At 48.1% G+C, this 15487-nt stretch overlaps 1 protein-coding gene across 2 annotated transcripts in view; it reads left to right on the top strand.

Annotated features, from left to right (window-relative positions):
* Positions 1–7727, top strand: part of WBP1L (WW domain binding protein 1 like) — a 56387-nt gene extending 48660 nt beyond the window's left edge. For both annotated transcript variants that reach the window (XM_070363806.1, XM_070363807.1), the window contains exons 3-4: positions 5081–5242; positions 6253–7727. In XM_070363806.1, the coding sequence (XP_070219907.1) occupies positions 5081–5242; positions 6253–7004 (914 nt within the window). In that variant the 3' untranslated portion in view covers positions 7005–7727. The remainder of the gene's footprint in view (positions 1–5080; positions 5243–6252) is intronic.
* The last annotated feature ends 7760 nt before the right edge of the window (positions 7728–15487 follow it).

Genomic DNA, 15487 nt, shown 5'->3' with positions numbered 1-15487 from the left:
TGGCATTTGAAGCAGGCCTTAAAGAAAGGGTGGATAAGATTTAAACACATGGAGAAGGATAGGATGACTTCTCAGGCAGAGGAACGCCAAACACCATAGGTCAAGGCTCCATGGGAAAGAAGAGAGCATGCATCACATTAACCTTTTCCCTGGGATCATGGGGTTCACTCAGGGGAGATGAGAGTGCTGGTGTGCATAAAACTCTGCTGTGGGCTGGGCACCCAGTAAAGTCTGCACACATGTCAGCTCAACCTGCTCTAAGGACAACCCTGCCAAATATGCATGGCCCATTTCTCAGGACCTGGGGTGTTCAGTCACCAGTCAGTCAGTTGTAGTTGAGTCGTGGGGTCAGTGTGCCTCACACAAAGCTACCCTCTTCCAGAACTCTTAAGTGCCAGGCCAGAGGGTGGTGGGCCCAGATTGTGGAGGGTCTTGAATGTGCAGGTTTGAGAACTCTGCATGTGGACATTAACTCAATTATCCTCACAGTGACCAAGTAGGTAGAAACTGTTATTCTCCCCATTTTACAGATGAGGGAAGTCAAGGCAAAATGACCAGGGTCACAAAGCTAGAATATGAAACTTGTCCAGTCTTTCTGATGAAGTTGCAAGTCCTCTGAAGCCTTCATTTCCCAAATTCAGGCCTTTTCCACAGTGGAAAAGGATCTCCTGCTAAGAGCTGTCGAGGGCTAAGGAGGATACCCACCATCGTATGGGGTAGGAGGAGAGCTAGTGGACAGTATACTTTGGCTTCCTAATGAGGAATTTCCTGCCAGTTGGGGAGTGGTGTTTTCCCAAGTTTATAGTGAACTCCAGGGCACATGACTCAGTTCCTACATTGGACTGTGATTGTTTTTAAAAACATGTTTTCCATTTTGCTTAGCATGACAAGCGTGCCCCACAATGAGGTCACAGCTTTCAGAGGTCATTGGGGAATGTAATCTGTGGGTAGATGTATGTTTGGGGAGGAGGGCATGCTTCTGTCTTTCTCTGTGTGGCTCTTTCTTTTAGGGTTTCCTTTTAAAAACTTTCCTCCTTGTTTGTGAAAACTAGTGAAAAGATCAAAAGTTTGCACAACTCCGTAGGGACTAGTCTAGATGGTCCCCTTTTTAAAGATGTGGGGACATGGCTTTGCCTAGAATCCAGTAGGATCTGTTGTGTGAGGGTCAGACAAGAAGGCCTTCTGTCTTCCCACATTAACTCCATCAAGTGGGACCAGTCCTTAGGGGCTCTTCTGGACCTGTGCTAATGCCCTGTTACTCCACTTGGCCCCTTCTGCTCCCACATCAGTTTTCCCCTAGTTTTGGTGCATACTGTCACTTTGTGATACTGTATTAGAAATGCAGAAATTGGAGCTCAGTTTGAGACTTCATGTAATATCATGCAAATGGTACATAGTAGGGAGAGTTTTTCTACCCATGCTACCACATGAAAAGAAGCAACTAATGGAATTTCAGTAGACATGAGTTTTCTGGTGCTGTTAGATATGACTGTGGTAACCCTGCCAAAGGTATGCCTTCTACTTGTTTCATTTCTTCCCCCGGTCTCCTTCCACCCTGCTTCATTTTTCCTTTAAAAAAAAAAAAAGACCTCTTTTTCTGTTAGACTTCTAGTTCAGTGGAACTTAGGCTTTTTCTGGAACAAGGATTCTCTTTAAGAATCTGATGAACATTTGCAATCTTCTCCTCCAGAAGAGCCTATAAAGGCTTAGTCTGGATAGGCTAGAGGTTATGCTCAGTAATAAACAAGTCCAAACTCCTGAAGGTCCTAAAACAACAGGTTTATTGCTCACACTCTGTGTCCATCACAGATTGGATGGTAGCTTTGTTCCTACTTCTTTATTCTCTGGGGCTGGACTGACCCTGAAGTCAGTCTAGAATGTTATGACTTGCTGTAGCAGAAGGGAATCTAACAGAGGATCTCACATTAGCAAGAAATGTTCTGGCCTTTTAGTGACATCTGTCATTTCCAGTCTCAATTTGTTAAGTTAGAAGTAGCCCCAAAATGTCACCTAATCATAAGGGGGCCAGGAAATTCAAGCCTACCCACATGCCAGGAAGGGGAAGAACCAGAAATATTTGGCCAACATGAAAACCATGAAAAAAATCTCTGCTGTAATAGCTAAGAAGTTTTGCCTTAGATCATATATAGTGCAGCATGAAGGTTTCAAGTTAATTTACCTTTAGGTAAGAAACAATTAGAAAAGTGACAGGAGGCAAAAAGTAGAGTTAGGTGCTGATTATGCCATGGGAGAATGTACTTTTAAAATTATGAGGTAACACAGAAGCATAAAGGATTGTGATATGATGCTGGGCAAGTTAATGTAGGTAATATAAAAAAGTGGTTAGCCCAGAATCTTTTAGGCTTGACTCTAAAATATTCCCTGGTGGCTCAGAGGGTAAAGCGTCTGCCTGCAATGTGGGAGACCTGGGTTCAATCCCTGCATTGGGAAGATCCCCTGAAGAAGGAAATGGCAACTCACTCTAATATTCTTCCCTGGAGAATCCCATGGACGGAGGAACCTGGTAAGCTACAGTCCACGGGGTCACAAAGAGTCAGGCACGACTGAGCAACTTCACTTTCTTTCTTTCTTTTTCTAAAATGTTCTCAGAGACAGGCTCTTCAGCAGAGTGCATTTTGCTTGCTTATGCCGCCTCCCTTGGGTGTGACCTAACCCTGCAAGGCTGGGAGCTGACCGGACCGTAGAGGCAGGAGATGTTACAGGGCAGCAGTGGGAAGCCAGTTCACTCCCAGAGCTCCTTTCCGGCTTCAAAACCCCTCCCTGAGGGCTCTACTAACAGTATCCAGTCTCCAGTCAGCCAGTATTGAAAGGAGAGAAGTGTAAGTTAAATTAAGCAAATGTCCGCTGTGACTCTGGGAAGGACCACAAGGGAGACTTCGGACTTAAACTTACATCTGTGTTCTCTGGTTAGGAATGGGGTTTTTCTGTCTGCTGATGGGAAAAGAGGAAAAGATCCTCTCCTCATTGTCCTCCGCCTGTTCTGTCACCAGACCTCAGCAGAAGTTTCTGTGGAACTGTGATATGTGCTAAAAGCAGCAAGGTGCAGCAAGTGGTGTTGCCAGCCTGCCAGGGCTGGAAGGCAGTACTGCTGTCCCAGTCTTACCCCATAGGGTAGATTCAGAGAGGACACCCCTGGGGGACAGAAAGAAACACCCTGGCTGTTGCCAGAGGCCACACCCTAAATTTCAGTGGGCTCTTTCAAAATATTGTGTCTGGTACAAACAGAAAAAAATCAGGGATTTATTCATTTGTAATTGTTTACCAGGAAAAAGAAGCTTTTTTTTTTTTTTAATATTCATTCTGATAAGAGTTATAGAAATACTTAACATGTTCTAAACACAAACTTATAGTTACAGAGCAGATGATTAAAAATAATATATAACATTTGTAATGGAAAAAATTGAAGTTCCTCAGAAATAGGGAGCAAATGAAAAATAATATAATCTAGTCTCATTTAATAAAAACTCACCTTAAAATTATTCCTCAGATTTATTTTAATTGAGAAAAAGTATTTTTTTCCCAAAGAAGTAAATGTTCATCTTAGAAAATGCAGGAATTGCAGATAAGCAAAACATAAGAACTGGTAACAGAAAATCCTGTTGTCCAGGAATAATCTCATGATTAACTTCCTGATCATCCCTCTGGATATTTATACTTTTTTTTAAAGCAAAAGTCGGGGTCATATTTTATGCTGTTTTGTAATTGCTTTTTTTTCTATTTAGTATTTGAAACATATTATTATGTCAAAAATAGTATTCTGTGGATAATTTTTTAAATGATTCATATCATTTCATTGTATGAAGACATTCCCAGAGGAATTTTTAAGCCTATTCAGAAATGTATTAATTTTTTTTTAAGCCAGAAAAAATAAAATTTAGTCACAGATATTTTTAAGTTTAACTTACTTTGTTTCTAGTTTTGTAATTTGAAAGAAGAAAATAAAAATTGGGGTAAGAAATTAAAATTTCTTCTCATAATCCCACAACTTAAAGATGTCACTATTTTTGTGTTTTTCTTTGCAATCTTTTTTTCCCCTCTAATCTCTATTTATTTTTTAAAGCAAAATTGCTCATTTATTAAACAAATTAGAAGTCTTTTCTGTATACATGTGAAGATTGGAGAGGGGTTCTTATATTAGGGTTTGCCAGGATTCTCTAAATATGATCAAAGAGAACATCAGTGGGAAATGAGAAGAAACAGTCCACCTGGGGAAAAGAGAGCTGTGGGCTTCTCCCCTGCTCCCCTGCTCCTCTCTGGAGCCAGGTGGAAGAAAGGGAGACCACTGATGCTTCCCAGTCTAAGCCAGCTGCAGGCAGAGCGAGCTGGGGGAGTTGATTGTTTGTGACGATGTGAGATGGAATTGTACCAGCTCATATCAAGAGCAGAGGAAGTTGTTTATACTCTCCAGGGAAGTAATGGGCTGAGGCAATTAGAATTTTTCCACCTCTAACTTCCGTGACTCCTGTATGATGGAGGCAAAGTGGTAGAGGAAAAAACTTTTATCAGGCAGTCCCTCCGGGGTCCTCTGCAACTGCTTGTCTGCTGAGTTGTGGGGATTCTGAGGGGCTCTTCATTCTTGGTGGGGAGCCTGGGAGCCATCCTTGTGGGCCAGGGCTGGTGAGGGGAGATGGGCACCAAGAGGGGCTGAAGCATTTTCTCAGATCTCTTAAGAGAGGAAGGGCACGTTGTCCTGAAAGGTAAGCACACTTAATGCCCACCAGACCTAAAACATAGGAGAACTTGGGTGCTAGACCAGCAGCTCAGCACTCCACCCCTCTCCCAAGAGCCTGGAGGCACCCCGGAGTGAGTAACCTCTTTTAGAGTCACTTTTCTTAACATTCCTGCCCTCTTCTGTCCCACATATCTTTCACTCTCGTACAAACATTTATGAAAATTGAATACCGGTTCTGAATGTAACTGCCGGGCAAGGCTCAACAGTGCTAGCTTCGGCTAGGTGCACACCGTCCCAGTCTCCCTGTGCTGCGAGCGGCCCCTCCAGCTGGTGTCCCACTGGCATTCATGGCGTGCCTGCCCCTCTCTGTCTCTCCTTCCCTCCCAGGGTTCTGGCTTGTGTGGACCATCATCATCATCCTGAGCTGCTGCTGCGTCTGCCACCACCGCCGAGCCAAGCATCGCCTTCAGGCCCAGCAGCGGCAGCATGAAATCAACCTGATCGCCTACCGGGAAGCCCACAATTACTCAGCGCTGCCATTTTATTTCAGTACGTACTCCAGAAGCCACCAAACCTGCTCTCCGAGGGAGTGGGGGGTGGGGTCGGGTGTGACAGACAGACTGTGGGCCTCAGGGCTTGGCCTCTTTATGCCTAGAGCAGGGTCTCAGAAGTGGGAACAAGAGGGTGTACACCTTGAGCACGGAGAGGCCAGGGCTGTGGATGTAGCCCCTGGGCCCGTTCCATTCCACACTGGCTGGGTTCTCACTGCATCTCTGCTCCTTTAGATTTTTGTTAGGCGTGTTGTTGAATGGTGTATGATATGAATGGAGATTTTGAGGTCAGTGGCCTTGAAATCTCTCCATTTTGCTTCCTGCCATGTGATATGCCTAAGCAGAGGCTGCCATAAAAAGGGCAGGAGTGGGAGGTAATATTGGGATTTCCTGAGAACCAAGAAACTTGATGATTCACTGAAGGGCACACTCACCTGACTTCCCTGGAGTTCCTTCCACTGATCTCTCAAAGGATTGGTGGAGGCCCAGTGGTGCAGCCTGTCCAAAGGCATTCTGCAGTGTGTTCTACAGAATAAAATAGTCGTAAATTTGGAATTCCTCATCTAGAAGAGTTAAGTGCTTTGCACAGTGGCCGGTGTACAGTAAGTGCTCAATAAATGCTTGTAATCACTGTTATAATTAGATCATCTGTGTCTCAAAGCAGAGGATGACTCACCTGCCATGTTCCTAATAAGCCTTGATGACAGGTCCCTCATCCTGCATTGGTAAGCCACCTGCTCTTGGTCTGAAGCAGGATGAGGTTTAGTATGTCTTTCCAGCCATACTAGGGTGAGAGGCAACACAGCTTTCCAGCCTCCCAGAGAAGGGCTGTCTTCACGATATACATCTGGAAAGTCGCTCACAGCCCTTTGTCCTGCCTGCACCTGAGAGTTGTCACTTGATGAGTATGCTGGGGGTGGGATGAGATACCTGTTTAGTGTGAGCCTGCAGTCTGTCCTGTAACAATTGCCAGTGCAGTAATTTCTCCTCCCTACCTCCCCGTTTTAGGGTTTTTGCCAAACTATTTACTACCTCCTTATGAGGAAGTGGTGAACCGACCTCCAACTCCTCCCCCACCATACAGTGCCTTCCAGCTCCAGCAGCAGCAGCAGCAGCAGCAGCTACCTGCACAGTGTGGCTCTGCAGGCAGCAGCCCCCCAGGCACCGACCCCACCAGGGGCTCCCAGGGGGCTCAGAGCAGCCCCTTGTCCGGGCCCAGCAGAAGTAGCACGCGACCCCCAAGCGTCACTGACCCTGAGCCCTCCGACATGCCAGCAGACCCAGCAGCCACCAAAACCTCTGGCATGGAGCCCGGCGGCTCTGTGGCTGGCCTGGGGGAGGTGGACCCCACGGCCTTCCTGGACAAGGATTCTGAATGTAAGGAGGAGCTTCTGAAAGAGTACAGCTCTGAGCAGGGCAGCGCCCTCCCTGACAACAAAGACAAGACACCTGGCAGACATCGCCGCTTCACGGGTGACTCAGGCATCGAGGTGTGTGTGTGCAACCGGGGCCACCATGACGACGACCTCAAAGAGTTCAATGCACTCATCGACGATGCTCTGGACGGGCCCCTGGACTTCTGCGACAGCTGCAATGTGCGGCCACCTGGCGACGAGGAGGAAGGTCTCTGCCAGCCCTCCGAGGAGCAGGCCCGGGAACCCGGGCATCCACACCTGCCAAGGCCGCCTGCCTGCCTGCTGCTGAACACCATCAACGAGCAGGACTCCCCAAACTCCCAGAGCAGCAGCTCCCCCAGCTAGAGCAGGTCCTGACTATACCTGAGATCTTGGCGATGCAACCAGGGTAGGGGAAAACCATGCGAGAAGCATTAATAACTGTGTTCCTTCCCCCTCACCCCCTGCTCCTGCATTTTCCTGCATCTCCAGGTACAGTTTGGGGTGTGGGTGGCTTGCCCCCCACAGAAACACAGTGCTGTGGAGGGCTGAGAAGTTACCCTGTGACTCATTCCTCATACCCCACCCCATTCCCCTTTACCTCTTTTAAAGTCACATCTCACTGCCTGCTTGGGTCAGAGAGATGTGTGTTCAAAAGCCCCCAAGGAGGGAATGAGACCGTGCCCTGAGGTGACTCTTGGTGATGGAATGGATGTGCTTTCCGGTGTTAGTTTATGAGAACCTCGCTGCATCTCTGTCCAGAGGAGGTGGCTGGTCTCAGCCCTGGATGAAGAAGGAAGCTCACAGAGGCCCAGGGATTGTCTCCCCTTGCTACCAGCATCTGTGGAGCCAGAACTGTGTTCTGCTGTGGTGGGGAGGAGAGTTGACTGCAGTTGTGTGGTGGATTGGTAAGGGACTTGTGCTCTCAAATTCCAGCTGATGAGCTCGCGGTGCCAGGGTGTTCTGGAGGGGCTCCTCCCTTCTCAGCAGGATCTGGCTGGCCACAGGTTGGTTTCAGGCTGGAAGATTATATACCTGCCTTTTGTTTTTTGTTTTTTTTTTTTAAGAAAACAACAACAACAAAAGCAAGCTGAAAACGAGAATTTGACCAGTGGGCAGGCAAGAATTCTGTTTTGGAAAAGGGAAGTTTGTGTCCTTTTCTCAACTTGGCCTTCAAAGAGCCTGGCTATAGTTGAGCCAGGAGATACATAATGTGCAGGCTTGGGTGGGGGCTGTCTCTGGAACTCCTGTGGATGAGCAGGAGGCCCTGCAGTGTGGCAGCGGATGGAGGTGCAACTTCCCGTTGTCTCTGCCCTTTGATCTGCACCCATGGGTGACTAGTGCCCTCCCCCCATCCCAGACACACGTCTGCCAGCCTTCACGTCTCACTGTTCTCTACGAACAAATGAGGCTGTGGGTCCTGAGGAAGGGCAGGCCCACAGTCTGGCTCTCACACAGTATTTTCTCTTGATTCTGAATAAGTTGTTTTGTTTATTTGTTTATTTTTTCAAACTGACCACTTGGAATAAGAATGCCTTGGTTATCTGTGGTTTTCATGCCCTTTGCCTGCTCCGCACCACCCCTTGAGTGGGGTATCTGATTTTTGTAGCCTATGTAAAGAGTCTCAGTGGCCCAGATAGGAGGGTGTAGGCAGCCCTCCTGAAGGACCACAGGATCCTTGATTCCTGTAGTTTTGCTTCAGAAACCAGGTGAGCTTTGATAGGAATAATCTGAATGGAGAAAGCAAACTGCCGAAACTAACATTCCCTGCCCAGCCCTGTTCACATGAAGAGCTTGGTTCTTCCCCCACTCTTGAATGATGATATTCAGAGTAGGCGTTGACGTTTTGGTTAAGAAAGGAAGGTATATATCTGTATATATATGAATACACACGTATCTATGTGTATGTGTATATATATATATGTATATGTATATAAACACATACACACAAAATAGACAAATCTGAGGCTGTGAGGTGAACAAGTGTCTGCATTTGGAGTCCACAAAACCAAAATCCATGTTGAACAAGTGCAGTCTGTATACGATGACTTTTCCAGTAACCTGTGTGTGTCTGTCCATTGTGTGTGAGCCCCCAGCCCTGTTTTCCTGTGAATATACTTTGAACGGCAGCCACTCTGTTCACATTACCCATGCGTTCGGAGCAGGCGCAGCCCTCTCAAGGTAATTTATTTTACGCATTTACTGTTTACTGAGCAAATGTCTGACTGTGCACTTGGGTGTACTCAGCAGTGCTGTTGACGGCAGTCTCCACGTTTGCCAGAGATACTGTGCTCCAAGTAGAGGTTTTACTCTACCCCTCACTGCAATTTGCACATTGCTCTATGGACACACGGAGGCCTGTGTCCTATTCCCTGTAAGCGGAAAGTGCTCTGAACCTGTCTGCTTTCCCCAGCTGCTCCCAGCCCTCGGCATCAGCCCCCAGGAGGGTCCAGACCCCCTCAGGACAGAGGGCCAAGGTGGAACCTCAGACAGAAGCTTGACTGGATCTTCAAAGTCAAGCTCAGACTGGCTTTGGCCCAGGCATCGGCCCTACCCAGAATTGCCAGGAGGCTTTGATGGCCACCACAGTGCCATAGGGCTTACCTCCCTCTGCTGAGGTCCAGCACGTGGCCGACGTGTGACCAGAGCAGGCAGGAGTGTGCCTGCAGCCCCCCTCAGATGCCTTTCCTGACGCCTTTTTTTTTTAATCCCAAACAACTCACTGAAGTGTCTCAAAGGCTATTAAGTTTTACCAAAATGAACCATGTTGGAGTTAACTGGTTAAAGGGGTGGATTCTGGCCCTCTGAAGATTCCTTCTCCAGTCAGAGTGGGGAACTGGTCTGCAGGTTTACTGCTGGGTTCACTGCAGTGTCTGACCCTAAAGGCACGAGAAGAAAACGAAAATGCGGCGGATGGAGCTGGACCCGAGTCCAGTGTCACCGCCTGGCCCCTGCTACATGAGGCTGCCCTGCACACGGAGGCACTGAAGTAGGGAGCTGAAGGACCCTTGAGGGGCCGGGCAGATTTGAGGGAGCCTGGTGTTCCAGGCAAATGAGAAGGGACGGGTCAAGGGTTTGGTGCTACAGTCGGAAGATTTGCAATTGCTAACACATTCCTGTGTGAGGCACATCACCCTTTGTCAGTTATTGTGAATATGTGTATTTTAAGCAATAAGATTCAGCTGGTCAGACTTTTCTGGGCAGTCTTGGTGACGCATTTCCTGTGCTGTGATTGTTCTGAGGACAGAGTGGCTCTAACCACTGTGAGAAGCCCAAATAAAAAATCCATCCCCAAAACCTGATTACGCTTTTTCCTTGCAATGCTTGTTCCTTTTTCCTCCTCCCCTTGAGATTCCTCACCTTCTCCACATAGAGGCCAAGAGACATCACAGCCATCAGGACAGGCACTTGGGCTGAGGGCACTTTCTGTCCTGAGGACTTCCCTCCAAACCCCTTGCTCTGCCAAGGGGATATTTCTGAGTTCTTCACACAAACAGGTTAAAAGCAGATCCCCCGCCAAAAGCAGAAACACATTTTGTTAGAGACTCCGTAGCTAAGACATTTAAAGGAAGCGAGCCCTTCTGGGGAACTCTTGTATTGGTACGGTAGAGTTGTGGGTGGGTATTTGGCCTTGGAATTTAATACACAAAATGCAGCATGGAGCCCCTATTTTGTGCTCAGCACTGTGCTGGGTCCTGAGGAGAATGTGAAAGAAATGTGTAAGACAAGGCCCCTCCTTCTGGAAGTTCAGTTACAGTGGAGAGGACGAAGCAAACTCATGTGAAATAGCTAACCAACAATGTGAGGGCAGTTGAGAGGAAGTGGGCACTACAGATTCAGAGAAGCTTGAGGAGCGTGGGGGTAGTGTAGGGCTTGCATTCCAGGCAGGGACCACAGAACTGATTTTCAGGCAGCTCAGAGCCACTGGTGTGCCAACATCTGCCATCATGGGCCAATAGACTTACTGTCACTTTACCCTTGCTAAAGACTGTTCTCTTAGCACTTTGAGTCAATGGTATTAAAGTCCCTTCTCCAAGACTGGGAAGGAACAACCTCTGTCTCTACCCAGATGGGTGGAACACCCCGACCCAGCGAGACTTCTCTGGGCCACATGCAGGTGGGCAAAGCATGATGATGAGTACCCACAGAACCCTCCTGTGAGGCCTTGCCTCCCCAGGTGGAGTGATGGGCCAGTAGGGTATGCTGGCAGAGGGCGTTGTCCTCTTTAGCCCCTGGGTTTGCCCAGCAGTCAGCCCTGTGGTTTCTGAGAGTCCAGTAAAGCCAGGCATGCTCCCGGCCCCATCTGACCCTGGGCCAGAGGATGCTGCCCTGGCCCTTCAGTAACTCCGGTGGGATGGCCGCCGCCTAGTTCCTTCTAAACTGCTGGGCTCCTCTAGGTAACCCCAGGGGAGCCATTTAGCATCTGGGGACAGTTACGTTCTGAAGGCACAGGAAGGAACTGGTGGAGCACATCATTCTTAGCTGCTTAAGCTAAGGTCTGAATGGCACAAAAACAAAGTGGTACAGCTATTGCAGGTTGCGTACCAGAGGCTGTTCATGTACTCTTACTGCCCAGGTCGTTAGCGACCCCCTCACAGTACCCCAGGCTCCTGGGTCGCTGAGTTCCTCATTTCTCAAATGAGGTGCAGCATTTGCTGTCTTTACCACTCCTGGTGACCAAGTTCAGGTGGAGACCATACCAGTCCCTTGAAAGCACAAAACTGATTTGATGAACAAGAATTTCAAGAAACACCCTCTATTGTCCAGTTTCCTATATTTTCAGCCGGGGGCAAAAATCAAGGTTTAGCTCAGGAGAAGGAGCAGGAAGTGGGTTTGGCTGACTGTTGAAACCTGCTGGAAACCTGGTTTTCATTGGAAAGGGCTGTGGGTCTTGGGAGATGTTTGGGATACAGTTCCCAGCTGGGACAGGTGACTGGCCTTAAGAGCTGAGCACTTACGAGCACCTATCATGTGCTAGGCATTGGGGATGCAAGTATGCCTTAGACCTGGCCCCTCTTTAGAAGAGCTAATAATAGTCTATCAAGGGAGAAAGCACATGAACAGTTTTAGCAGTACATGGTAAGTACCATGACGCATGTGTACACAGGATGCTGTAGAGAATGTAGCCCACCTGAGGGTTCAGGGCAGCCTTCCTGGATCCGGGACCTCTAAACTGACTTGCCAGGTGAAGAAAGGTGTAAGGGCAATTCCAGGCAATCAGTCTGCATATTACTGAATGCCTACTGTATGCCAGGTGCTGAAAAGCACCAAAAAAAGTGTGGGAAACTTAAAACAGGAGAATGTAGTGTCGTGTCTAAAACTGTGAGCAGTTTCATCCCTCTAGGTAATTGCCTTCTGGAAAGTGACAGCAGATGAAACAGGAGAGGTAAGCTGGTAATAAAAAGATTTTAGTGTGTCCTTATTTATTGACTTTATTAACACCAGGTCTTTAGTATAAGCATCTTACCTATATTTTCTATTTTAGCCTCAAAGCAGCCCTCTGAAGTATGGACTGTTAATTATTCCTGCTTTATTAATGGGCATGAAGCATTCAGAGGAGTTAATTAACTAGTCCAAGATCACACAGCTGGTGGAGTTGTGGTAGAGCCAGGATTAAAGCTCACATCTATTGATTGCCAAACTACTGCTTAATTAGTTGGCCAGAGAGTGGAGAGTTGTATCCTTTGGGCTCACAAGCCACGTGAAGAACTTTTTCTTTTCAAAGGTGATAGGCAACCAGAGAAGGATGTGTTGAGCAGGGGAGTCCATGTGGTAGCAATTGAATCAGAAACGGCTTCCTCTGGAGCTACTTTATTCCCTCTTCCTCTCCCCTTGGCTAGTTATGAGCCCCCACAGAGGCTCCACACCCAGCCAGCTTTCACCTACCAGAGCCCCTCAGTTTTGAGATGGCAGGTGGTATCTGCTTCAGTAACCCCTTGGAAACACTGTAAAAGATTCAAGAGTTATTTGGACCTTCTTTGTATCTCTTCCTTGCAAGAGTGTTTTGCTCTTCCTCGAAGATTAAAAAAAAAGCTTTTGTGGCAGTTGAGAAGAGGATTTTTGTTTGAGCTAAAATTTCTCCTCTTTCTGTATCAGGCTGCTCCTCGCCACAATTTAACCTTCCGTTGTGCATCTTCTCACTAAGGAGTCTCAAGAAACCTAATCCCACTGGAAAATGTTACAGAACACCCTGTTTTGGAACTGTGAAAAGTTGTCTTTGGGGTCTCCACCCACTTCCCAGCTGCCAGCCTGCCCTGGCTCCAGCAGGAAAGGGGGCAGTGGGCAAGGCCATCTGGAGCTGCAAGAGGGGGGCCTCCTGTGGTCCTGTCCTGCATCAGACCCATCTGGATACTGTGGTCCTGTCCTGCATCAGACCCATCTGGATACCTGCTCCCCTCCCTGACGAAGCTGGTAGCCTTTGGGAGGTTTGTGTAAAACCCTTAGAGAAGGTCTGATTTGGTGGGTCTGGACATAGGCACTGATAATAAACCCAGAATCTATTAAGGCACTGAACAGGAGATGCAGATTCATATTTGGTCCTTAGCAACCCTCTGAGGTAAGTGGTGCTATTTCTACACACCCATATTACAGATGAGAACACAGAGGTTCAGGAAGGCCTAGTCAGTGGCCTATGCTCACTGGTCCGTAAATGACTACTCTGAGAGAACTTGCTCCTGCAGCCTGACCTCTTATCTTTTGTAACTTGAAACAGTGTGGACCTTTCTTACACAGCCCTTTCTGCTTTTCTTCCTCACCAGAACCTCAGATAATGGCAGCCCAGGTGTTAAGTTACCCCACTTTCCCAACGAGAAGCCAACAGTGAGCCTTAGAGTCAGAGCCTGAGACCCCTGGGAACCAGAACCTGGGGCCTCCTCCTGCAGGCCTCCCCCCAGCCCTCTAGAGCCTCTGTGATTAGATTCCTGTCCTGAGATGGGTGTTTGTCCCCATGAGCGTCCCTGGAGAGAGGGCTCTTTATATGCTGAGGTTTAGTGGCCACCAGAGGCCGACCAGAACATTCACACACTCACCCACCCACACCCCACAGCTAGGTCACCAGCGAGGGGCTCTTCTCCTCCCCTCAGAACGGGGACTTTGGGGAACCACTCTTCTGAAGGACAGGGACAACCTGTTTCTGCTGCGAAGCCCAGCTTTTACAACGCCTAAGAACTGATCGTTAAATTTTCAGGAGTTTATGAGCTATTTAATCAGAAAACTTATATAAGCTTGCAATTGAGTAAATTATATGTAAAACAAAGGTAATAAATACACAACACTGATCATTTTCTAATTATTTTACTACATTGCTATTATCGATGCCCTTGAGGTTTATGTCTATGTAGGGTGGGAATACTGTATAATGGTATTAACTGTAATATAATGGCAAATAGTATGTTTTGCTACTGTGAGTCTCTTCCCCAGGTCCTGTGTGATATTATATTGGTGGCTGGAAATTGGTCATGATGGGAATGTTCACACCACAGTGATCAGCAAACTACAAATCAGGGCTGTTCCCTCCCACCAGCACCAAATAACTTGTGTTGTTTAATGTTTATTTGCTATCACACCACTACTCTGGTTAAGGGCAGTCTGAGGCTGAAAAGGTGGCTGTAGGGTCTTGATGAAGACCTTCGAGCTTTGCCAAAGATCTGGATTTCCTTCTGCATAAGGAGTTAGGGTTCTTTTATCACCAGACCAATTAGTTGAGTGATGTAGAGCATCTGACTCATTTCTCTTGTGTGTCTAACCTTCTGCTTGTCAGGTTGTCATTCAGCCAAAAGAACACAAGAGGGCTCAGTCTTGAATTCCAGAGATGCTGGGGCAGACAGTGTCCGTGGAGGTCTCCGCACCCATTTGCAGCTCAGGCAGGTGCTCAGATGCACATGCGATTCCACACCAAGGAACAAAAGCTGAGCACTAAAAGGATTTAGGTCAGTAGGAAAAGGCCTTCCAGGCAGGGGAAAGGCAGTTTGGGCAGGTGTCAGAGGTCACTTCCTGAAAGGACACTCAACTCTACCCTCTCTTCCCAGCCAGACAGCCAAGCCCTTCTGCACAGATGCAGAAGACCTGTGGGTAGAGCGTGCTGGCTTCTCATTCCACATCACTGAAATATCCTGGGTTCTTGCCCCAGCCCTGCTGCTGAGTCGCTGGGTGATTTAGGGCACGTCATCCCCACATGCCTGCCCCCCTGGCCCTCAGGTTTCTCCTCTTCACCTCTCATTTCACGGCCAGTCAATGGTCTGAATCAGTAGTTGGGGAGTGGTTGATTCCATCCCAGTTACACTCGCCCACCTCTTCTAAAGGGGATGTTGTTTACCTGTTCCTTTCAGAGTCTGAGCAGATTGGATCACTTCCCTCCTCCAGCTGGGACGCTCTCCACTTTCTGAGCTGAGGGTTGCTCAGCTCTGGATCAGCGACCGGCCGATGGGGTCAAGGGACCCGTGAGAAGGACGGTGCCACCTCCAGTTTAACCTCTTTCTCATCAGCTCACGGGTGGTGTCATCTCTCTCGGCTGCATGTGCTGGGGGCTGAGTCAGCCACAGCTGCCCACCGTCTCCTCTGGGCTCTTTAGCAAGGCCTCAGGGTCATGGGCCAGGGAAGGCTAGGACTGAGTTGGGGGACAGGAGTCAGGTACCCCTGGATTAGCAAAGCTCTCTGAAGGAAGAAGATGCTGCTGTGATGGAAAACTTTGACCCTCCCTCCTTGTGGGGCTCCCTTGATTTCGTCTGTCTGGAACTTGGCCAGGAGGGTCTCAATCTTGCCCTGCCAGCTGGTCTAGAGCCCTTCTCCAGTCGGAAGGATTGGGTCGCTGATGATCTGACCCTGGTCTGGCTGGCGCCAAGGAGCTGTGG

The sequence above is a fragment of the Bos mutus genome, chromosome 26 (assembly GCF_027580195.1).
Source record: "Bos mutus isolate GX-2022 chromosome 26, NWIPB_WYAK_1.1, whole genome shotgun sequence".
In the NCBI taxonomy this organism is placed as follows: Eukaryota; Metazoa; Chordata; class Mammalia; order Artiodactyla; family Bovidae; genus Bos; species Bos mutus.
The sequence above is the reverse complement of the archived record's forward strand: the minus strand, read 5'-3'. Positions and strand labels throughout refer to the sequence as shown.